Source organism: Diorhabda carinulata, chromosome 4, assembly GCF_026250575.1.
Source record: "Diorhabda carinulata isolate Delta chromosome 4, icDioCari1.1, whole genome shotgun sequence".
In the NCBI taxonomy this organism is placed as follows: domain Eukaryota; kingdom Metazoa; phylum Arthropoda; class Insecta; order Coleoptera; family Chrysomelidae; genus Diorhabda; species Diorhabda carinulata.
In genome coordinates, this window is record NC_079463.1 from 19,792,074 (window position 1) to 19,818,606 (window position 26,533).

At 31.2% G+C, this 26,533-nt stretch overlaps 1 protein-coding gene across 8 annotated transcripts in view; it reads left to right on the forward strand.

Moving 5' to 3' along the window:
• Positions 1-26,386, forward strand: part of LOC130893551 (serine/threonine-protein kinase Genghis Khan) — a 108,652-nt gene extending 82,266 nt beyond the window's left edge. For 5 of the 8 annotated variants that reach the window (XM_057799794.1, XM_057799796.1, XM_057799798.1 and 2 more), the window contains 12 exons: positions 2,185-2,392; positions 5,610-5,702; positions 5,756-5,949; positions 8,137-8,368; positions 11,204-11,493; positions 14,484-14,670; positions 17,291-17,479; positions 18,681-18,866; positions 20,525-20,633; positions 20,697-20,871; positions 22,138-22,368; positions 26,216-26,378. In XM_057799794.1, the coding sequence (XP_057655777.1) occupies positions 2,185-2,392; positions 5,610-5,702; positions 5,756-5,949; positions 8,137-8,368; positions 11,204-11,493; positions 14,484-14,670; positions 17,291-17,479; positions 18,681-18,866; positions 20,525-20,633; positions 20,697-20,871; positions 22,138-22,368; positions 26,216-26,332 (2,211 nt within the window). In that variant the 3' untranslated portion in view covers positions 26,333-26,378. Of the gene's footprint in view, positions 1-2,184; positions 2,393-5,609; positions 5,703-5,755; positions 5,950-8,136; positions 8,369-11,203; positions 11,494-14,483; positions 14,671-17,290; positions 17,480-18,680; positions 18,867-20,524; positions 20,634-20,696; positions 20,872-22,137; positions 22,369-26,215 lie in introns of all 8 variants that reach the window. The other 3 variants (XM_057799795.1, XM_057799797.1, XM_057799793.1) reach the window with 2 other exon arrangements.
• The last annotated feature ends 147 nt before the right edge of the window (positions 26,387-26,533 follow it).

Consider the following 26,533-nt stretch of genomic DNA (forward strand, 5'->3'; position numbering starts at 1 on the left):
TATTCATTCATCCAAAAATAGTTTGAAGGCTGTTTTACTACACAATGGTAACGTGTATGCTTCTGTACCTGTCATTACGATCTGTACGGTCATTCTGTATATATAAAAAAGAGCTACGAAAATCTAGAAACAGTGTTGAATAAAATAGGTTATTCTGCACATGTTCGGATGTTATGAGGTGATTTGAAAGTAACGTTCATGCTCCTTGGTCAGCAAGGTGGTTTTACCAAGTTTCTTGTTTCCTGTGTGAATGGGACAGTAGAGCTAGGAATCAACATTGGTGCAAAAAGAAATGGCCTGCTAGAGAATCTTTAAAGCCTGGTTAAAAGAACATTCTACGCATAAACCTTGTAGACCCCAAAAACGTACTCCTACCTCCACTATATATTAAGTCAGGCTTTGTCAGAAATTTCCACACCTTTCAGAAGCTAAATTGAAAGAAGGCGTTTTGACTGAACCTGATATTAGAAAAATGTTTGACGTTAACTTCAATTCCACAATGACCTCAAATGAAAAAAAAAGCATGGGTATCCTTCAAGCAAGTTATCACCAAGTTCTTGGGAAATGAAAAAAACCCAAAATATAAGTCTATTGTTGCCAACATGCTAAAATAGTTTGAAGAGTTAGGATGTTTGATGAGCTTGAAAGTTCACTTTTTGAACAGCCACCTCGATTACTTTCAGGACAATTTAGGAAATTTTAATGACGAGCAAGGTTAGCGTTTACACCAAGATGTTAAAGTGATGGAAAAACGTTACTAGGGCCGCTGAAACACCAACAAGATGGGAGATTACTGTTGGTTATTTCACCGAGAAGTTCAGCTAGCGAATCATCGCAGAAAAAGTTAGACAAGAAGTTCAAAGAGAAAAGGGAAAGAAAATATAGACAAATTAGACAAAATAGACAAAATACTGTAAATACAAACCATTTTTATGATGTAACATAGTGTTTCATTGATTTCTATATATACCGTACAGGGGTATTAGATTATAAAAAAATACATATTGCTTGGAACTATGGGTGATACAAAAAAACTAAAGCCAGATTTGGACTCAGCATATATAAATCTAGAAAGATCTGCTATTAAAATAAAAAAAGTTTTCAAACAAAAGTTTTTTGTTGGCCTGTGTAATAGAAGAAATATTTATTAAGCTCTAACACGTACCACTTTTCTATAGCTTAATTATCCATGTTTACATTAGCAGATAGGTAATTTTATAAAGGGGCGGTTAAAATCGGTAATTTTATGGCCGAAAAAATACCAGAATAATAAACATAAAAATAACATTAGAAATTAGTATTCTGTTGAGTTTCATAGTAAGTGGTTCTCTTTTCATAGTGCAAAAAACTTCTCCTGGCAAATTTTGCTATATTTGTGAAGAATTTATGATGAAATCGCATTTTCCGAAAATGTGGAATAAGCCTATTTCAAATATTTTGGTATTATAATTGGAGACCAAGACAAGCAGTGGCCTCCCACGCTTACTGTTAGTTGTAGCGTATCTTTGCTGCAGTGGATGAATGGGAAGAAAAAAAGCATGCCTTTTGCAATTTAATTGGTATAGGGGGAACCTACTAACCATTTTGACGACTGCTATTTTTGTCTAAAAAAGACTGAATGTAATTCTAAGAAAGGAAAGCACAAGATCAGCAAAATGTTGTTTTAGAAGATACTGGAGACAACGTATCATCAGGAAGCTCCGAATAACTATGCACCGACCCTATTTTTACTCCCAAGTACCAGTTACGCTGAGCCACATTTGATTGTTCAAAGTGAGTTGGGGAACAGTCTGAACTTCTTGCTTGCCGTCTTGAGAAATGGAACTTGTTAGCCAAAGATATGGCGATTAGATAAACCTTCTTGATGTAAGACTTTTGGAGATGTGTGTATTTTCCAAGAAACAAGCAATGTTGAGTTGAGTTGAGATATTGACGTTGAATATTTTGATCATCGGAATATTCCAAAAAACAGCTTTCTCATAATCAAATATTTATATAATATTAAGCCTATTCCGTCTGTATATTTAAATTGTAGGCATCTTTCACTTTATTCCGGAGTTTGATATATCGGTGTTGGATGTTTGTACCATAATATTTTAGCAAACCAGGCAATAATGGTGCATTTGCCTACTTAACCCTTGAATTTTATTACCTATTATTTACTTGAATCTCACTACATTTTAGCATGAATCTCAATCTCAGTCTCCTTTGAAACACAAAGCTCATCAATTTTTGGTAAGAACGTTTTCTAGTCCTACAAAATGTAGTCATTGTACTTCATTGATGGTTGGTCTGATGAGACAAGGAATGGTGTGTGAAATATGTGGTTTCACCTGTCATACATCATGCTGTCAACATGTTCCTGCAGTATGTCCTGTACCTCCAGATCAAAGTAAGTAATTTGAAAACCAAACTAGGTAGGTGCAATTAAGGTTTTTTCATTATGACTACGAACATATTTATCGATACATATATTTTAAATATTCTATTTTCTCTTGACCGGTTTTCAATCCACGAAGATGATTAAAAAATCCATATATAATTACACCAGACTACAACATACAAAAGTACTTCTGAATTTGTTTTTGTGATTATGAAGTCAATGAAATTATATAAAAAATCCACAAAGAGATGATTTATTAAAACATATCAAAAATCAACAGGTTTAAAATCTTTCATTCTAAAACTTGCGTTACACCTACACCTACATATAAAAAAGCTCGTTTGGACCAAGAATTGAAAATTATTGGTGCATTTGGGATATGTAATAAGCATGAAGTATGGCGTGTTAAATATACTTTGGCCAAAATTCGTAAATCTGCCAGAGAACTTCTTACCTTGGAAGGAAAAGATCCAAAAGTGGAGTGCTTGGCTTGATGTAAACAGAATGAAGCTCGATTATGTATTTGGTCTTAATATTGAAGATTTTTTGGAAAGACGTCTTCAGTCACAAGTGTTCAAATCAGGTTTGGCCGAATCTATTCTAATCTAGAGTTCTAATCAGACAACGTCACATCCGAGTGCGCAAACAAGTTGTGAACATTCCATAAGAATAAATATTTTGATAAAGGCTTAAAGAAAAGTCGAAACGTCAAACTTTATCTTTCTTTTAAAAATTATCAAAAAAAAACTAATTTTAAAACAGAAGAGACCTAAAATCAAGAACATTTAGATGCATTAATATATCAAAAGGTCTACGAAATATTTAAACATCCAAGTGTACCAACTTTAATATATTCCGGGCTGAAATTATGATCAAGTACAATATAAAAATATGTATAAATGTAGACAAATGAAAAAATTTACTTACAATAATTAGTTAAGATTAGCGGCGGTATTAAATTGTGTAATTTCTTATAAAAACATTAAATTCATAGATGTTGAAATACAATATTCAAATTCAAATCAGAAGAGACCTAAAATCAAAAACATTTAGAAGCATATATAAGGTGGCGCAATAGAAAGTGCATTTATTAAGTATAGGCCAAAAAAATAAATATTTAAGGTGTTGTTAAAATAAAAGTTATGATGATTAGGTAATTAGTTTGTTCATGTAGACTAAAATCAAGAGGTTTCAAGTCAGGGCAACATTGGAGCCATGTTTCGTCCTCGTGAATCTTAAAAGAAGAATGGGCCAATAATTCCTTGAGATTGCTGCCCATACCTTACTTTCGGATTATGCAGTGGTTTTTGATGTTTCATTTTTGGATTTTTTTCGACAATTAAATTGTTTAAATGAAAATGAGCTTCATCTGAAAAAAGGATTTGTCAAAAGTGGAAAATCTACTAAGCATTTCTTCAGCAGATATCAACTTTGCTCCAAAGTCCTGTGTTAACTGGAGCTTATAAGGATGCAGTTTAAGATCCTACTTCAAAATTCACTGTAAACTTCGTCGGGACAAGTTTAAAGCCGCCGATCGCTTCCGAGTAGACACATGCGAATTTTCTTGTACTGACTCCTTCACCCTATCAATATTGTCTGTGGTCCTAAACGTTCTTGGTCGACCTTTTGATGGTGGTTTAAACGTGGAACCGATCTCTTCAAAACGCTCAACCCATATTTTAATTAAATTTGCACTTGGAGCTTCATTAATGTATCTTAATCCATATTCTAAATGATACAATATGGACGACCGTTCTCGTAAAACGTGCAAACACAAAAAGCGCGACGCTTTCCGTCGAAGTGACTCTTGGTTACTAAAATTCCACGAGTGCGAGTATCCAACCACGCTAGGCTCCCCTCGCACACGCAACGTTTACCACGCGAAAAAAGATGATGCAATATGCACGTTCTATTTCGCCACCCTGATATTAAACTAAACAATATCGATGCAATTAATTGTTAAACATTCAGTTAAATTTCAGATTTTGAAGAATGGGTACTGCTGTCATTGTCCAGAATAATTGAATAATTAGTACAGACTTCTTCAAAACATGAAAAGACACTGCCCCACATAAATGTGTAACTGAACTAATGACAAGTTTCTAGCAACAGGAACAACAAATAAAAAATATTAAACAAAATAAAACTGTCGGCGATGCCGTGAAAGTTGCCGGATTATGATAACTTAATGTTTAAACAACAAATTTAAATACAGAAATTTCCAGTGCGATATTTTTGGCAGCAGTTTGTTCATAATTTCCTAGAGCTACTTCTACCGGTGCCAACGGTTATGTGTATTCATCAGTAAATGACTGAAAGGAAGTTTCCCGGTGACAGCATAAGTAATATTGACATAATAATTGGAACTACTATTAATAGAACAAGGAAAGACAATTTTGAGGAGTCAAAAAATGTTAAAATCCGTTCAGTCAAACCGGAGTAATTTATGTTTAAAGGAAAATGCTTAAAATTTACACATTTCTTAGGATATCTCGTAATACGAAAAATATATCGACATACGGTTTTCGCTATTCTGATGCTAATTTGGTCTACTTTTATATTCCTCAATTAAATTGCATGTTTCCATTTAATATTTTTCAAGGCTAGCTAGATTTAAAAAATAAATAAATAGCGCCCTCTAGCGTATACGATACTTATTAGTTTCGAAGTTATAACTCTTACATTGGTAGGAAGGAGCTCTCTTCAAAAAGACTAAGTTTGCATAGATAGGTTAAGTAAAACTGGACTTACAAGCGTTACAAGAGATAGACTAAAACTTGTAAAATCAAATAAGCGCTGAATTTTTTGAAGAATACGATAAGCAATCATAATCATACATGTAAATTATGCATTTTATAATTTTTGGTATTCAATTACGCCTTCTAGCGGTGGACCTACAACTCTGTAAATAATTTCCAGGTTTGTCTCGAGGTCACTTTTGTTATAATTTTTTCCCCGAAGCTGTACTATAAACGGTTCCCGAGTATGGCCATTCTTATTGGGACACCCGGTACAATATCTGCATTATTGTGTGCTAAATGATGTAGTAGTTTTGGATACTGGATAGAAAATAACTCGTAACTAATAATGCGTATAATTTTCCTTCTAGGTGATCATATAATTAGACCATAATTGAGGAAAATTATTTTTTATTTTTGCACATTTTCTGTTTTTTAGTTATATAGGTTTCTTGGTAATATGAAAAAGTTTATTTTTTTTGTTTTAGCAAAAAGGCCACTTGGAATCGATCCCACAAGAGGTATAGGAACTGCTTATGAAGGTTATGTTAAGGTTCCAAAACAAGGGGGTGTAAAAAAAGGCAAGTTTATATTCGAAATCTCCTTTCAAGTATATTGAATCAAATTATTTTAGGTTGGATCAGACAATTTGTCGTTGTTTGTGATTTCAAACTATTTTTATATGATATATCCGCAGATCGTAATGCTTTACCTAGTGTTCATGTAGCTCAAGTCTTGGATATGCGAGATACTCAATTTAGCGTATCTAGCGTTAAAGATTTAGATGTTATACATGCAAATAAAAAGGATATTCCATGCATTTTTAAGGTAAATGATTCCATCATTAAATAAATGATATTGTCAGATTTTACATACATTTGCTACATTCCATTTAAAGGTCACAACTTGATTTATTCTACACTAGAAATAATTTAATTAAACCGAAGACTGGAACATTGGAAATGGTTAAAAGTATTATTTAAAATATTGTAGTCTAAAGAGACGAAGTTTTTCATCAATGTTACATTTTCCATATCAACCAAAACGGTAAAAGAATTTTCCCAGAATTACTTGGAAGTTTTGATCAACTCTTTACAAATTGTTCTGGAAAATATAATTCACAAGAAATAACTTTTTTACAAATGACGAGAGAATAAATAAGGCGCTTAAAATCAAAATGCACCAAGTCCAACTAAAGACATTTTCGGAAAAGTCGAAAAAACTGTTACAAACAAACCAATCATAAGAAATTATTGAGTTTTTGAGGAAAAAAATCAATAATTTTTACTTTATATCAAAGACAATGTATGATTGAGATCCTCATAATAAATATTCATATTTGGATATTCATCATATCCAATATTTGGATTTGTCAGATTTTGATACTAAGATTGGGATTTGGCGGGATTTGAGACAAAAATAAGCTTAGGTGCAAAGAAGTTGAGCTGTAAAAGCTATAATAATTGTAATTTTAGTAAAATATATCTTTAGTAAAAAATCTTGACTTTAATTATTACAAAAATTATTGCAAAGTGTCATAAAATAAAATTTAACGTTTTGTAAAAAGTGAACAAACTCTTTGTTGTTATACTAGATCATACTATCTTTATCAATTTCCTCATGAACAATAATGTTTTCATCTTCTTCATTGTTGAGACCTTCGGCTTGTTCTTCTTCGGTTTTCCAATTTTTTTTCGATAAAATTTTAGCGTCTCGTGGTTTCTCCACCTTTGTCCCAAGTGCTTTATTAGTAGTTTCGCAACGTCCCTTATTTTTCTAGCTTTACGGCTAACCTCCTTGTTGATGGCTTTTGGTTTATGTGAGTCATTAAACTTTTATTTTGTGACATATTTTGCTTAAGAAATTTCAGTGGTATAAAAGACTTCACCCTGGACCACAATGTTATTTTTCTTCTTGTTCTTTACTAGCATAATCTTTTTTGATGGATTGAATTTGAAGTGCCACAAGTTTGGTTTTTTTTGCACTTTTTCAGAGTCAGTTTTTAACAAGGACAGTGACTCTTAACATGATGTCCTTTTTCAAATCTTTCTCAATCAATCCAAACACCCTACAGAAAATAAAGCATAAAGCGTAAACAACTCGCAGAGTCGCGTGACGAAACTAGGCGCTCCTATTGGCCGATTTGGATTTGGAAATTGAAAATGACCTCAAAAAACACTAGGATTTGCTACAAAATAATAGTTGTACTGAATTCAGCATGGACATATGTATGAGAAACAAAATTATATTATAACTTCGAAAAAATATAAACTTGACGGTTTCTGATCCTAGGCACCACAAATGGCCAGTAAGGTATCCATTTCAACTTTAGAGAAGAAAAAAAAATTATATATTTTACACAGATTTGATAAAAGGAATATGATAATAAAATAAAATAGAAAATCACAATCGGGCATTCGAATGCTAGTACACTCCTGGCGGGAGTGTATTAGCATTCGTACACCTCGTGAAAATAAAACTGAAAGTTGCAGATTTTGTGTAAATGAGGTTGAAACGTCGGAATACAATATATAACTTCCATATGGATCGACCAATATGGAAAGAAGATAATTACTCTCCATTTTTTCTCAAATAATGCTCTCTAGGTCTGTATATAGAACTGTAGCCCAGTTATAGAGAGAGGACACGATAGATCTTTTTAGGTTGCAAGGCATGTACCCCTTAGTCTTCTTCCGATCTAATTCGAGGATTTTGAATTATTTTTTTTTGTCAGAAACAAGTTATTTTCAATTTCACTACAGAAATATAGTATTTTCACATAGCTAATCATGGCAAACATTCACAATATATAAAATAATAAAATATTAATTTTGTAACTAGTTGCAGATAATTTAAATTCAATAGATTCGAAGAAAATAAACCCAACAGATTCTAATTAATTGTTAATAATCTATTAAATCGAATATGAAGTGGTTAATCATTATGTATGCCTAACATTATATAATCTTGAATTTTTTATAATTTGGTGATTGATACAAGTTATTTTTACTATAGATAACAACTTCATTGATGGAACCTCCGGGGCCTCGAAATTCTACATTAATGCTTGCGGATACAGAAGCAGAAAAAAATAAATGGGTAGTAGCTTTAGCAGAGCTCCACCGTATAATGAAAAGAAATAATCTCCCAAACACTACAGTTCTTGTCGCTAGAGAACTTATAGACACATCTCTTACTTTATTGAGAAATGCATTAACTGGTGCAATTATAGATCCTGACAGAATAGGTACGTTCCTATAACAATCTTATACGAGTACTCAAAAGCAATAATTTATTGGTATTTTATTCATTTGACAAAATTTTTTCCCATTTTATGGTTGCCATAATAGGCATAATTGTAATGTTCTAATTTCAATGGTATTTGGTATACAAAATTATTGATAAGTTAGGCTAATCTAATTAAAATTTAGTTTTATATTCGAAATTCCGTCTTTAAAAGCATGTGCAATTTTTTAAATACTGATGCTGAATTGATAGAGGGAGAGATAAGCTTTATTGTCATTAGAAAATTTTACAATTTTATCGACAAAGCACCACAATTTTATATTAGATAATATAAAAATATAAAATAACAATTTAATTTAATATTATAGTAATTATAATATCTTGAGATGGTTTGGAAGTATCCCATATTAGTATGTGAATTGTAACGAAGTCTTTGCCAGCTATATTATGAGCGGTTTCTTATTAGGAACGTGGCAACGAAACACCAAAGTGAACTAACTTTAATATATTTTCCAAGCTTTCGCATACTTATGCATTCATCGTATGGGAAATAATTAATTAAGATTTTCGGTGGCATTGAATTGTATTAATTCTTGTAAAAATTTTTAAATTCATAGGTTTCAAAATACAATATTCAAATTGACATTGATAGAAATATTTCTATAAGATTCTAAAATGAAAAGAGCGAGGAGAGTTAGAATTTTGTGTTTTTCAAAAAAGAATATGCAATGCGTTCTACTACTCAAACCAAAAATATAATAAATAGCTCTTTTTGTAATTTGATTCGAATAGATTCGAAGAGGTGCAAACTACGAGTAGTAAGTTGTTAAATTAGTACGATAATCGAGCTGTTCAGACACAGATTAAATCGCAAAACAAGCAGAGGATAATTTGTTGCCACACAGGCCATTGAAAGGCACCGTCAATATGTAGACCAAGAAACTTGATCGAATTTGAGGATCGTATTAAGCCATTGTTGAGTTTTAGAACTGGTAAAACTCCTTTATAGGATAAAACTAAAGTTTCTCAGTGTTTAAACAGAGACCGTTCGCGTCAGACCAGGACTTAATAGTAATGAGATCTTTGCCTATAGTAGAATATAAAGCTTGTATATCTGGACCATTCCAGGTTACACTGGTGTCATCTGCGTATAAAGTGAATTTACCATTAATTCGTAAGTCTGTGACATGATTAATGAGTAGCAAAAAGAATGGACCCAAAACTGAACCCCGAGGTACACCAATGCTAGCTGTCAATTTATTTGAAACTTTGCAATTAGCTCTTACCAATTGTTTTCGACATTTAAGGTAAGATACAAACCAATTTAAGAGAACACATCGGATGCCATATTATTCTAGTTTAATAATCAGAATTTCATGATCAACACAATCGAAGGCATTGACGAAATCACAAAAGAAAACTGACGCCGTATAAAATTTATTGTTAAGTGAGGTAGATATTTCATTAAGAACAGAAAACATAGTCATTAGTGCATTTGTTAGGTAGGAAACCAAATTTGTTGAGTTATAAAGATTGTATGTATAAAAAGAAAGGATAATAGACGGTTTTTCATTAATCGTTCAATTATCTTCGATGGGATTGATAATAATGCAAAAGGACGATAGTTAGTCATGTTATTTTCAGCTAAGGAAAACATTAGATTAGATTAGGGAACATAAAATGTTAATCATCACTTTTCGAAAATTCAAAAATAACTTAGCTGATAATCTATCGTTGCCGCAAGAAGTTTTATTTTTTATGCTGAAGATGGTTTTCTCTAGCTCAAATCTATCTCCATGTAAGAATATCTTGAACTATTTTTTATATGCACCAGTTTTTAACGCAAAGTTTTGGATAAATAATCATCATGAAATTTAGCGAATGATTGGATGGAAACTCTTATTAGTTGAAAATACTTCCAAATTACAATATTATTAAAAGTATTTCAAATGACATTCTGATGCCAGCTGCTGATACTGAACAAAATATAATGAATTTTTGTTGAAAATTATCAATATTTTCATACGTCACTTACCTATTTTGACCAAAGACATGAAAGAATTTTCTATTAAATGTTTCTTCACAATCTGTGATGTTATATAGATATTGAGTGTTTATAATCAATATATATACAAGCTGCAAAAGATATTTATTATAATAGGAGACTTGCCAATTTTCGTAATGTTTCTAAAGAAACATGGTCCATTGTGAATGATCTAAGAAATAAGGTTCCTTCATCGAGCATAATCTCTACTTCACCTGATAACCTCAATAATTACTTTGTGAATGTAGCCAAAAATTTATCATGATCTATTTTCATATCTCCCTGATGCTAATGCTAAAGCTTCTCCAATTTCAGAAAGGTCGTTGCACGACTATCTATTTAGAAACGCGGAGCATGACTTTTACCTACCTACTTCACGTTCAGAAGTAATGAAGAGTAATTATTTTACAATGCAAAAAAATGCACAATCACTTACCAATTGAAATCAAATCGATATAATCTTTTCCCACATTCCGCAATAATTTGAGGTATATTTACTGGAAAGTGTCTTCTTCTCTGTAAACGACTTCTATTCTAATAATAATAATATTTAATTCCGGGCATGCTGCATACTGGTTTAATTTAAGTATGGACTAATTATCACCTATTACTATTACCTATATTTTTGTTACTCATTGTGGTTTCCTTCAAATATTGAAATTTTATTGTATTTGTATGTTTGTTTTTCAATTTTTACAAGCTTTTGTTTAGAAAATTATAACAATTTTTTGCTAATAAAGCATTTCTCTTTATCATATTAGATTCAACATATATCATTTATACCTATTTTAGTTTTAGGTACTGAGGATGGTATGTACTGCATAGATTTAGATAGGACTGAAGTTGCAAAGATAGGAGAAGGAAAGAAAATTTTTCAGTTAGAATATATAAGTGAAGAACATCTACTAGTAGTTGTAAGTGGAAAACAAAGACAAGTAAGGTTAGTTCCCATACGCGCTCTGGATGGTGATGAAGTTGAATGGATTAAAGTTACTGAAAGTAAAGGATGTTCAGTTCTTACAGTGGGACCAGTACTAAGAGCCCCACTCACATTTTGCCTTTGTGTGTCAATTAAAAAACAGGTTAGTTGATATACACCGATATTAATATATAATTTAGAATCAATTTATTACTTTTTAATACATTTACAAGTGTCACAGGAACAAGTGGAGTTCGAAAATTAACAATATTTTTTTGTAATTTTTAGAATATTAGAAGTAAAGTTTTACTTTTTCTGTTCCCTTTGTAGATTTTCAAGGACCGTTTTCTCGACTTCTTTTGAGATGTTTTTCAAGCTATCGACCTCCTTTGAGATGCTATGTTTGAACTTAGTTAATTTTATTCTTGAACTGTTTTTAAATATTCTTTGTAAACTGATCCCGAAGTTTCTCTTCCTACTGCGCCATCAAATTTAACAGCTGTTCTCTATTTTCTAGAACTCTCTTTTCTACTTTATCTATATTGTTGTTCATTCACTCTGCATGCTCATTTTATCTTCCAATCTTCCGAGCATTTCCTTCATTAAACTGACTTGATTTGCATCGCTGGTAGATTGCTCGAACGTGCTTGGTGCAACTTTGTAATCAAATTCAAACGTAGATACATCTTCCCCTGTGTCTTCTAAAGCTGTCTGCAAAGCTAGCACTAATTCTGCCTTGAGTACTTTTCAACTAAGACCTTTTTTCTCACATTCGATTTTTAATTTGTCTAATTGCACCATTTCAATCCTCTCACACTTCTGACACCAATTGTTAGTTTATAGTTGAGTCTAAGGTTTCTCTAAGACCTGAAAAAAAATATGGTTTATGCTTGCTGTTAAAAGAATTGTGTTTTATTTCGAATAAAAACAGGATCATTACTTATGAATTTCATTCCAAATGATATGTTAAAATTCTAAACATCTGTGATAAAATTGTTGAAGTTGTTAATTGGAATTATGCATTAAATTCACTTAATCTCGAGTAAGAGAATTTTAATTTCTCTTATCACCGAAATTTTCTATCAAAATCGTGTTTGATTCCTTCCAATTATTGTAATTATATTATTATTAACTCTACTCTCTATTTTTGACACAATACTTACGATTTAAGAATTTCCTGGCTAATTTAATGAAATCATAGTCATTGGAATTTCTATCAAAATTTACTTTTACTACTATTCAAGTTATCAAAATGCATTTAAATTATTTCCTTCAATACCTAAGTTTGAAATTAGGGTTTTGAAATGAAATGAAGATCAATTTCACTTTTCAAACTTTGGCAAAGATGAACGTTCTTACAGGAAGATCTAATTTATATACAATGCCGTCCATATGTATGGAATAAATTCAATTTCATTATTATTATGTACAGTATGAGAATATTACTTCCCTTCAAAATTTTAAATAAGAAAGAGGGTCGTGTCACACCTTGTTGGAAAGGGATTTTAGTCCTTTGTTTAGCAATAGAATGTTTTTTTAATTTGGTGCAATGAAAACTGAGAAAATTAATTTTTAAGTTGTAAAATTTTGATAATCTCTATCACAATTATCAATGTACTTTAAATTAAATGTGCAAAATGACAACCATTCACTTCTTGATAATAACCGATTTTGAAGACCTCATAAGAAGTAATCGAGAGGAGTCAAATCGGGGGATCCAGCTGGCCATTCGATTGTTCCACGTCTTCCAATTCACTTATTGGGAAAATAAATAATTTCTAATAGTACGTGCAAAATGCGGTGGTGCTCCGTATTGTTGGTAGTAAATAGATCGATCAAACTTATTTGGTTTATTAACATAAGAAAAAATTCAGATAAATCTTACCATTAACTGTGCTATCAAAAAAATAAAAGCCAATAATTTTATTGTTAATGATACATCCCCAAAATTCACTTTTTTAGGATATTGAGTGCGTGCGTCACACATCCAGTGAGGATTTTTTTGTTCCAATATTTACAGTTCTGTTTGTTAACCGTTCCTTTTAAATGAAACGTCGCTTCATCTGAAAAAAAAAACTATTTTGTTTATGAAATGCAAATCTGCGTTCATTCTGTCCATCATCAATTCACAGAATTCTTGTCTTCTATTGGGATCATTTTCATTTAACTCATGAACAACCTAAACTTTGTAAGGGTGGTATTTTTCTTTATGTAACACTCTCAAAATCATTGTCGTTGGCAAGTTCTCGAGTTGTCTTATGCGGATTTTCCTCAATCTATAGAAGTACTTCCAACTTTTTTCCATCAATAAATTGAACTTATCTACCTGGTTTTTCAATATTTTTTACGTGTCCAGTTTCATGAAACTTTTTTTAAATTTTGCTAACTGTAGACTGCGAAACGTGTTGAACAGGGTATTTATTATTAAAAATTTCAGAAACCTCCTTTTGAGTTCTTGTTTTATCACCACAACCAATCATAATTAAAATGTCTATTCTTCGAGTCCCTGACAAATAAGCCATAACGCGCACAAATATTATACTGACAACTCTTAGTAATCTTGAATACAGCAACCTATAAGATTAATATCAATTGTTTATTTGGCTTTTTGACTAATATTTTGTTATCTTCAAAGATTTTTTCCTGATGTTCCAGATACAAAAATACCAGATTATTCTATATCTAGATCTAGTATATTTTAATAGACCAGACAATATTGCTGAGTTAAAATTTTGAGGAAATTAACAAAATAACCCCTGAGGTCATAGAAAATGTTGTACGAGAACTTCAAAATCGCCTCGGTTATTGTCAAGAAGTAAATAGTGGCCATTTTGAACCTTTAATTTAATTGTAAAGTACATTGTGAATTGTGAGAGACATTATCAAAATTTTACATCTAAAAATTAATTTTCTCAGTTATGATTGCACAAAATTAAAAAAAAAATTATATTGCTGAACAGAGGACTAAAATCCTTTTCCGACAAGGTGCCATTTATTAAATAATGCATAACGGTTTTGATGGAAATTATGAATTAAAATATCCAATTGTAGTTTGTTGAATGCATTTGAAAGTGTTTACATTCAATAGTTTAAATAGATATAAGAAACCAATATTCTATAAAGTACTTATTCTAATAATTTCTACTTTTGCAGCAAAATTCTTCTGTAATTATAATTTATGAAATTACCCGTACTAAAACCAGACATCAACGTGTTAGAGAAATAGGATTACCAGTTAGTGTACAATCTCTCCAATTATTATCTGATGGTCGTCTCTGTGTGGGGTCACCTTCATGTTTTACAGTGTACAATATTGAAAGTGGAGACCAACAATTAATATGTAAGTGCTTCATTCATATTTAACTTTAATGAAAAGATATTATTATGAATTTCTTTAATTTCTTAGTCATTTTAATATGATTATATTTCAAATGTTCTTGATTTTATGTCTCTTCTGTTTCAAAATTATTTTTTTTTGATAATTTTTTAAAAGAAAGATAAAAATTGACGTTTCAACTTCTTTTAGTCTTTATCAAAATATTCTAATAAATTTTGACAAAGACTGAAAGAAGTCGAAATGTCAATTTTTGTCTGTATTTCAAAAATTATTTAAAAAACTAATTTTAAACAGAAAAGACCTAAAATCAAGAAGACTTAGAAACATAAAGATATTATTATGTGTAGGATTATTCATTATAACCCATTCCTCACACAATATTCGTTGCTGAATTACAACAGTTTATAAATTTCAGCAGATATAAATATGAAATTTAGTTTTTGATTGAATATCATTAATATTTTCAACATACATATCCATCAAAGTTACTTTCAGGGTTTGCGTTTTTCAACAATACAATTTTTATTGTTTTTAATTCTTAGAATTCTGATTCCATATCTTCGACGAACAGGGTACATTTTTTCACAAATATAATATATTTATTTATATCGAAAAAATGTTTTTCTTTGACAAACGGTACCTTCTAAGTCATCAGTGATGTATTTTATTTAAAAGCGGTTATTTTTCCAGGATATCGTTTCCAACTAATAATGAATTATAATCTCCTTCGATGAGTACAATATCTACTGATAACCTTAATATTTACTTTGTGAATGTAGCCAAACATTTATCATGATATACTTTCATATTTCCCTGATGTTAATGCTAACTTACACAGTTTCTTCGCTTCGCAGTACAATTAAAACTAAAGTTTTATCACCTTTTTTATTAAATAACATCATCATTGACGTCATTGAATCTTTAAAATTCTTAGGACTTGTTGTGGATAATTCCTTGAAATGGCAGTTACATATTGACGCCTTATCTAAAAAATTAAGCTCCTCCTGTTATAGGTTGAGATCAGTTTCCAAAGAACTGCACTTATCCACCTCCTTAACAGTATATTATGCCCTTATTGAGTCGTATCTCTGATATGCCCTTCCCTTATGGGGTACGCGTGGTGCGTCTCAATTTGAGCGAATCTTCAAACTACCAAAGAGAGCTGTTAAATATTTACTCGCATTAAACAGTATGGCTCATTGCAGGGACTTCTTTAAAAGTTTAAAAATTCTGACTCTTCCTTCCTTCTTAATCTTTCAATCCGTTTACCTAATTTGTAAGCACGCTTCTCTAATTTCAGAAAGACTGTTGCACGTCTATCCACTTAAGAACGCGATGCACGACCTTTCCCTACCTATGTACTTCACGTTCAAAATTAGTTACGGGCTTAATATTTTACAATGTAAAATAATGCACAATCACTTGCCTTGCTTTCCTGGTTTAATTTTACTATTGACTTATATACTAATTCTTACCTATTACTATTTCCTATAATTTTGTTACTCATAGTGGTTTTCTTCAGGATATTGAAATTTTATTATTATCTTTATTTAGTTATTTTTATTTTTGTTTTTTTAGTTTTTACAAGCTTTTGTCTACAAATTGTAACAATTTGTTGACAATAAAGCATTTCTCTTTCTCTCTCTAACATAACCTTAATTTGCCTTATTTTTTATATAAAAGTTTGCTTTTACTGGAAATGCATAAATATGCTATCATACCTTGAAATTGAAAAAAAAACAAGAAAAAAATCACTAAAAGAGAATAAATGCATATGGGTCAACCCCTTATACCACTGTATTCATGCGTCGCGGCATGCTTGATATCAAATGTTCAATAAAAGCTTGCGGTATATTCTCCCATTCTCCAATAGCGACCTGTATGAGTTGGTTGTGATTAGAAATAAGTGTTCTCTAGGATTCATATCCGGACTGTTAGGTGGCCACTCTAATAACGGGAAATTGACTTCATGTAAGTAGCCAATAACCTGTCTAGCCACATAAGGACGAGCGTTATCCTGGAAGAATAAAAAGTCAGGCTCAACAAACGTAGCAAAACATGACAATAAAGTTGTCTAAGTAATATTTGGCATTCATAGATCTATTACGTATAGCGACCAATTCTGTACGAGCATCGAAGCAAATTCCTCTTATCATAGCAGAAAGAATTATATGAAAATTTGAAACTAAATCTGAATAAAAAAAGCCTATTATTACTGCTGATTTAATCACCTTTTACAAATATAAGACTGACAGGTTTTGCTTCACGTAGTAGAAAATAATAGACGTGATGAAAAATAAAACTTTAAAAATATGTAAACTAAGTTTTATTTTCATTCTGTAAAAACGGCAATAAATACATAAAAAAATATGAAAACATACAAACCAAGTTACTTTCTATTAGTGAAAAGCATAAAACCAAGCAAAAAATGACTAAAAAAAATAACATTTTCTTTCCATGTTTTTTCGAATAATTATAAAACGGAATCACATTTTATTTAGCAAAGAACTGGTTATAACTAGAATATGACTTGACGCAAATTAGTGATATTAAAATGTTAATTTCTCAATTTAAATATATTGCGACAATGATATATATTTTAATAATGTTTTCACCATTTTAGCCCTACTACATCCAGATAATCCATTATATTCAACTTTGATGTGTAGTTCAGTGGAAGCTGTGAGGGTGATAGAATTACCACGCCACGAATATTTATTAGTATTTGGAACTCTAGCTGCATTTGTAGATAGGCTTGGTAGAAAATCGAGAGATAGAGAAATTATGTATCCAGCAGTACCTGTGGCAATAGGTAAAATATAGATATCGATGAAAATCCTGTACTTAAGGTAGTACTACCGGCATTCAGAATTTAATGAAGCTTGAAATATTAATATGTTATTATAAGATAATCAACGAGTTGAATTCTTAGAGGTCTACAGAGAACTGAAAAAAAGATATTAACATTAAAAAAATTTTGTTTTTCCCCATTGATGTTTATGAGACGCTGCTGGCGAGATTATGATGCACGCGAAATTTGAACGTGTACATATGTGGGCATATTAGTGTTAAACATATTTTTACTTTCAAATAACATACAATATACATTTTTCAAATATAATTTTATTATAAAAGAAAGTAATAATTACACATTTGACGCTTGTGGTAATGGTAGTATTACCTTAATGCTTATTATGCCCAATGACGAGGGCTCAAATAAAATTTATACTTGTTTGGCATTAACAAAGATAGAAGAATATATTCTAAGGATTTTTTTGTTCTTCGAATAACAATTTTGAAATTTTAAACTCGGCAATTAACTTTGTGACTCATATAATTAAAAATATTTTCTGTGAAAAGTACACAGAATCCTAAATTGGAGCGATATTGAATAATTTTCCAATAAATTAGAACTAGCATATTTATAAATTTGCTGTAGATTCAAAAATAGGTTCACATAATTTATGACGCTTAAAGATTGTGAATACATGAATATCTATTACTTATTCATTCTTTTCATTTTGTAGTGTTAAACAAATTGTATAATTTTAACACTTTTATGTTAATAGTTTTATACTAATACGAGGAATGCTTTTAAGTTTTGAAATTTTGTTGTGGCAAGCAACGCATAGATGTCAGTATGGCATTTTTCATTAACTTTTTAAATTGAATGTTGATTAAATTTTATAGACTCAACAATCAATTTCTTTGGATGTAGCTTTTTGTGAAGAATTTGAAAAGAACTGTCAGCACTTTTCAAACTAGTCAAAAGTATATGACAATAAACACCTACAAGAAGATGTAATACAGTAGAACAAGATTATATAAATTTTTATTTATAAAGTCTGCCCTCTTGCACCACGAGTGTTTTGAACTAAATAAAAAATAATTGATTGATTCATATTAACTTGGCTGTTGCTCAAAGCTGAAACAGGTTGTTTATGATAATAAAATAAACTAATTATCAGAAAATTTTGTTAGTATCAGTTTTTATAAAATAATTATTTTTTTAGCTTACAGGGATGGCCATTTGGTTGTTTATAGTGAAACTCACATAGACATATTTAACTGTGCTACAGGTGAATGGGTTCAAACATTAAATATTAAGAAAGCAAAACCATTGAATGATAGTGGAAGCTTGACTTTATGTTTTCTAAACGATTTAGCGCATTTACTTTATTTGTCGAACATTCATCAAAGTAAGTAACAATATTAATTATTACGAAATGTATTTTTTTTTAACAAATTGAATCAATTTTTGTTCCATTCGAACGTAACAAGAATTTTTTGTACCATTTTTAATTTTTGATAAATAATATATTATGATATTCTTCGTTGTCAACCGAGGTACTCTAATTTGCGGGTTTTTATGGTAGTCAATAATTCTCTTTGTGTTGCCATTTTGCGTAAAACTTCTTTTATTTGCCATTCTATTTGTCCATGATATTCGTAGTATTCTCAATATCCACTTTTCAAAGGCTTCTAGTTTTTTCATTATTGTTTTGTTTAAAGTAGCTGCCTCCATTCCGTAAAGAAGGATCCAGCTCATGTAACATTTTATTATTCTCTTTTTTAATTCATTATTTAGTTTTTATATTATTATTATTATAGTTTATAAAATGCACATTTCTATCGGTGATAATTAGCTTATCGTGGTAGAGCTTAAAATGGTCACTTTTCAGCATCTTCTGCGTCTGATACTTTTAGTAAAGGGTATAGGTGTTAAGAATATCGAACTTGTTTGGCAGTTTCTGATGAATGATGTTTGCGGACTTCATTATGCCGGTATATATAGTCAATTTTAGCAAACACACTACAAGCAATGTTATATGTTCAACGGTCTCTGTATTTGTTGACATTTTCTGCATTTGTCGGATTGGGTAGTGGTTTCCTTATTGGCTTAAGTCTTAAGGCCGTGTTGATTACTTGGTCTTTAATAGCCATCATGAGGCCCTTGGTCTCTTGGAAAAGTATTTAAGTTGAACTATTCTATGCCTTTTGTGACCATGGCGCAACTTATGGTATCTTACCCTCTATTCGAAGTCGGATTCAGGCGAGGTGACCAAAGAGATCAAATTTATCTTCATTTCGAAAAATACGTTAAAATAGGCTTGGTAAAGGCTGGGATCCCCTGAACAATTTGACTACCATCAAATCGAACTTATAAGTGACTTTAATCTTTTTATGGACAGCTCCTGTACTCTACATTTTATTTCTGTGTGGTTCAGTAACCTATAATGCTAAAACCTAATTATTTATAGGTTTCCTCGTTTTCTATTGAGCATACGATAATTGGGTAGTTACATATCTCCGTTTATGACAATGATGCTTTTTATATGTAGACGATTATGGAAGACATATTTGACACGGATTTGCTGCGTATAACTTGAAGTCATTGAATTAGATGAGAGAGAGTACACTTAGTGTTTCTGTTAGCTTTGACGTTAAAAACTATATTAACTTTGTTCTACCAAGCATGGTGTTTAGGCGGTTAGGGAGTTACCCTGGTTCTTTGCGCCCTTGGTGATATCTTCTAGTAGTTTTGTATTTCTTCGTTAAGTAATTATTTTCCTTGGCGTATCTGTAACATCTGTTAATGATACAAACTTCAAGTATCTTATATCAAATGAGAAGGTATCGAGTGGGGTCATCATGGGAGTATATGAGTGGAACCCAGTATGAATGGGTATTTCTCATATCATAAGTTTTATATACTATTATCAACCTTTGGCTCCTTCCCTTTCCGATAGCTTAAGCTGTTTGGTGCTGTTAGCAGTCGTAGTTCCAATTTTGCTGTTTTTTGAGTTTGTATAATAAATATCATTTTCAAAAAATAAACACTTCGTTTTATTTTTAGGAGAATTAATAAATATTGATAATATAGTGACTGTGGATAGAGATGGAAGAACTATCCATAAAACGAGAAGAAGGTTCTCGTTACGAGAAACCAACAGAACACAACGAATGTGAGTATCTTTTGAGTAAAATTTGTATTTTAAAGGGAAAATATTTATTATTGGCCTTTTTAGGAATACAGATAGAAGATCCAAACTTATATCAGCTCCAACAAATTTCAATCATATCAGTCATATGGGACCTGGAGATGGAATCCAGCGACAGAGGTTAATTGACTTGACGCCTACACGTACAGATCAATTATCCGAAAACAATCCATTTAGTACTGCAACCACACCCCCTCAAAGGGTAGGTTTCTTAGTTTTCTGTTTAAAAATAACAGCGGTGCTTTTTTTGTTAACTTTAATAGGATGAGTACCGGATATAATTATCATCGCTTAATTATTCGTAGAAAATTAGAAGCAATGGGGCTTCGCGTTCGTTTTGCAACTAAAGCAAGTTAGTATTGGAAGTATCAGAAGTGTTAGAATGAATGTGATAACATAAATTATATGTCACCAGAGATCTGTGGAGTTTGAAGAAATGATTGAGGAAGTGAATTAACCAAAATTCACCATTAATTGTACAGAATCAAAGTTAAACACACGAGAGCATAGACTTATTTTTACATTTAATTCGAAAGAAACATCTGGTGGTGTATTAAATCCAATTCCTTCATAAATTGATCAAGACCATTGACACTGTAACTTAAAATGCTGTTGTAGGAACTAACTTTGAGATAAATTAAGTTTTGTTTGACGCACACGTTTATGAGAATTTTTTTGCTACTGGTCAGAACGTCAATGTGAAAAATTTAATCTTTTTGGTACAATAGTTTTAAGTTTCAAGGAAATACAGTAGACATACTATACTGATCAATGACTGAGGTAAACAGATAAAGTAATTTCTCTAGGAGTTACTGTTAATTGGTTTTTTTAGCTATCCTGTACTTTACTCTACACCTTCAAATATCAGTTGTTTGAACAGTGTCGTAATACAATATCTGTAAAAATAAATAACCCATTTCATTGTCAACATTTTCTATTTTATTCAACTAACTAACCCCCGGTTATGATGAAATTAAGTTTCATGAATGTGCAGTTCACTGAAAGCATAACTCATTAGTTAATTCAAAAGGAGTTACCGCGTTTGTATTCTTTTAGATTGAATACATTTTATAGTAAATCACAGAATGATCAACTACCTTTATTTGCAAACAAATTCGAGAAAGAAAGTTTGATAATATTATGCTCTCAAATCTTTAATCTTTTCAATTTTCTAAACGTGTCTTGATAGAATAGTTTATTAATTTGATCTGTTTGATAATTTTTCAACCCACTTCAAACTGTAAATTGAGCTCACGAAAGAATTATTTTTATTTTGAAATAACTAACTATATTTGTGTTTGAAGATAGTTTGGTATTTGATAACTATATAATTTTTCAAGTAGGGAAGTATATGAATTTCACCAGAATCATCCTCTGAAATGTTGAGTGTACTAGTTATAAATGTAATTTTTGGCAGACCCTTAACTAAGTAAATGATTAAATTATACATTAAATGATACATTTCCAGATACCAACTAAAGCAGCCCCATTACCTCCCAAACATGGTGAAAGGAAGAGGCCAGAGATTTCTAATCCAACTCCTATTAGACCGTCCTTTCCCGCATATAATGGAGCTAAACGAGCTGCACCTCCACGACCAAGAGAACTTCCACCAGCATTACCAAAATCATCTGATAAAACACCATCTCCTGATCCTGTCAGTATCGGTAGCATGTCATCTTTACACGAAATGATCAAGGTAAGAAGAGAATATAAGAAATTTACAAAAAAGCAGTTTGATCATAAAAAAGCTTTTTAATTAAAACACGATCATAAGTAATAACTTTCAATTAATTTTTCGTGTATGTAAAAATCATTTCATCTTCTCAATTGAAACATTCACAAAATATGAAGCGCCACGACATAAAATCAACTCCAATCATACATATTGAGTACAAACTCACAAGTTTCGTAAAAATTCTTCCTAAATTTCTTTCTAGGTATAATAATTGATTGAAATATGATTATTGTTGTTTATAAATTAGATTAGATTAGATGAGCTAGTGCGTAAGACCGTTAATCTACTTCGACATATTGATCTACTGTACCTCGGACTTTTTACTAGTCAGGTAGCAAAGTGATCTTCCTGGAGGTAACGATTTATGCATGTGAGAATAGCATATGTTTCTGTTTGAAAAATAGAAAGTTCTGATCCCATTGGGATAGCGAGGTTGGTTCCTGGGCCATATATTCCTGTCCCTACTTGTAATTTTTCCATTTTCGAGCCTACAGTGTATAATACTAATGAGCCTCGTGGGAACACAATTACTGCATTTGTCCATTGGTCTCGATTTGTTAGTTTTTGATAAAGCATAGTTTGGAAGATACAACATCCGTGATCATATCTGTGGACACCTTACATACTTTTAGTTCTGTTCTGTTCCTCGTATGCCTTTATTGCTTCAATTTCTATAGAGGTCTAAAATGACTTGAAGTGCTGCCGTGGTACATGATCGTGTCGCACTTGTTATTGCAAAGAAGCCGCCCTTTTCAGCTTTCTCCAATTTCAGTTTTTGTTCTTGGCAACCATATGAAAGCTGCATAACATATTTATATATCGAGTTCATCATCTTGAGTTTCAAGCCCCATATTAGTCTCTGATCGAAGTTCACCCTGAGATATTTAATATCCGACTTAGGACTATTTTGACCCTGTTTATTTTGAGGGTTTTTGGAACCTAATTGTTCCTCCTAGAAAGTGAAGTTAGGGTGGTCTTATGCTCAGATCTTCATTAACACACCATCTATGAGCGATTGCTAGAGCAGATTGCATTTGATACCATACTATATAATCATGCTTACCTCGCACGATGAACGGCAGATCATCGGCGACTCCGCAAAATCCATATCATGCATTGGTTGGATTTATAAGCAGTTGATCGACTACTTAGGGTTTAGCAGTTATAATAATATATAATCTCGTTTAAAGGTTCATGAATGATTTTGTTGGAGGACCAATGATCACATTAAATATTATCATATTATCTTGATTATTGAGTACTCACTTTTGTAACATCATAGCAAGACAATTGGGGTTGGCTGACTAGATTTTTTGGACATCTTTGTCACATTTCTCGTACACATGATCAATTACATTGGTAATATCTATCAAATTCTTCTGTACGTTCATGATTTTACGTATTTTCATTAATTGAATAATAATAAAACGTACCACTGCCTGTACTATTTAGTAATACAAATGTCTATTAAAAAGCCGTACTCTTCATTGAAAAATTAGCACAAAATATTTGAAATGGTAGAAGAAACTTCACATTACTAAATCAGACAGGAGAGAAAAATGCTTTATTGTCAAAAAATTGTTACAATTGATAGACAAAAGCTTGTAAAAACTAAAAAACAAACATAAAAATAACTAAATAAAGATACAAATAAAATAAAACTTCAATATACAGAAAAAAACCACAATGAGTAAAAAACTTAGGTAATAGTAATAGGTAATAAATAGCAAAAATTAAATCAGTATGCAGCCTGTCCGGAATTAAATATTATTATTATTATTATTATTATTATTATTATTATTATTATTATTATTATTATTATTATTATTATTATTATTATTAGAATAGAAGTCGTTTACAGAGTAGAAGGCACTTTCCAGTAAATATGCCCTCAAATTATTGCGGAATGCGAGAAAAGATGATTTCGATATGATTCCAATTGGCAAGTGATTGTGCATTGTAAAATATTGAGCCCTTAACTAATTCTGGACGTGGAGTAGGTAGGTGAAAGTCGTGCTCCACGTTACTAAGTTGATATCCATGCAAGAACCTTTCTGAAATTGGAGAAGTATGCTTACGAATTAGGCAAATGGATTCAAAGATGAATAAAGAAGGAAGAATCAGAATTTTTAATCTTTTAAAGAATTCCCGGCAGTGAGCCCTGTTGTTTACCTCGAGTAAATATTTAGAGCTCTCTTTATAGTTTGAAGATTCGTTCAAATTGAGTCGCATGACAAGTACCCCAGAAGGGAAAGGAATATCGGAGATGTGACTCAATAAGGACATAATAGACTGTTAAGAAGATAGATAATAAGTTCAATTCTTTGGAAACATCAATGGTGGTATTATTTGATAAAAAAAGGCTGCAATATATTTTTATATGATAAAACTTTAGTTTTAGTAACGTTGAGACACGTAAGATTGGCATCATGTTTTAAGGATGATTAGATCACTAGATATGGTCCTATGAAGTGCTGTGAGATCAGGGTTGCTCCAAGAGAAACTAGTGTCGTCTGCAAATAGACATATTTTACCACTGATGTCTATATATGCGATGTCATTTATAAGCAGAAGAAACAAAATAGGTCACAGTACTGAGCCTTGCGGCGCTCCACATTCCATTGTCTTGAAAGAAGACGTTGTATCAACCCTTACTTCTGTTGGTAAGGTATGAGTTGAACCATGCCTGAGGTGTTATCCTGAAACCGTAGTACTGAAATTTGTTAATTAAAAATGTATGATTAATATCAGGTGAAGTAGAGATTATGCTCGATGAAGGAACCTTATTTCTTAGATCATTCACAATTGATCATGTTTCTTTAGAAACATTACGAGAATTGGCGAGTCACCTATTATAATAAATATCTTTGGTAGCTTTTATTGTCTCATGATAAATATATCTGTAAAGTTTCTCGTAATTTTTGAAGATGAAGATCGCATTTTCTTTACAGATATATGTAAACTTTTAGTGGACCAGGGTTTGTTTTGCTTATTTTGAATAAGCGTGAAGGGAAAGAAATTGCCAGACTAGTTAATGTTTTTATGAATCTAGAAAATTCGAAGTACACATCACCAGAGAGCATGCTCCAGTCAGTTGTTTGACAACTATGCTTGAAGTTTTGAAGACTTTTTTCTTAAAAGATACGGCATAATTTGCGAGAAGGATTTTACCGAAAATTTTGTTAACACTGCTCATGATAGGAGAGACCTGAATTAAAGACAGTACAGTCGGTGTATTCTGAATCATACGATGACATGACATGAGTCTATAGTACTAGAACTGGTCTTACTAATTCTGGTTGGTGCCATTACATGCATGATCATACCAAAAGAATTGAGAAGTGACTGAAGAAATTCTTGACCAGCACACACACTGGAATAATCAATATCATAATCGCCACATAGAAATAGTTTGCTTTTTAGAGGTAAACACTCCAGTAAGGTCAGCTTTTTGTAACAGAAAGTTGGACGTCAGCGCCCGGCGTTCTGTAAATCAGATATTAAATCATTGAACTGTGCTATTTCGAAAAAGTCGTTGTTTGTGTACATGATTATAGTACCTTCATGAAATAAAATAGTTCTATTGAATCAGGCTACTGTGGTATAGTTTTTGACACACAACAGGCTCATTATTATTTAACCAATGTTTAGGAAGGATAAAATACATTGTCAAATAAGCAGTATCTATGTAAAATTGTTTTTAATAGGAAGTTTCGACTTATTTCAGTCTTAATCAAAATATGTGAATTGTTTATAAAAATTGCCTTTATGCATTATTAAATTTTATTTATAATTATTCATATTCCAGGTAACGGATAATAGAGGAAGTCCGCGACATTCAATAGCGAGCAATAATAGTTCCAATTTATCAACTCCACCCTCTCCTCACGCAGATCACCATAACAGTTCAAGTTACGATAGCTAAATTAAGAATTATATATATATATATATATATATATATATATATATATATATATATATATATATATATATATTGTTGTATGTATATATATATATATATATATATATATATATATATATATATATATATATATATTGTTCACTTGAAAATTAAGACTTCATATATATTATATGATAAAATTTTTTATAAAGTCTTTGTTCAAAT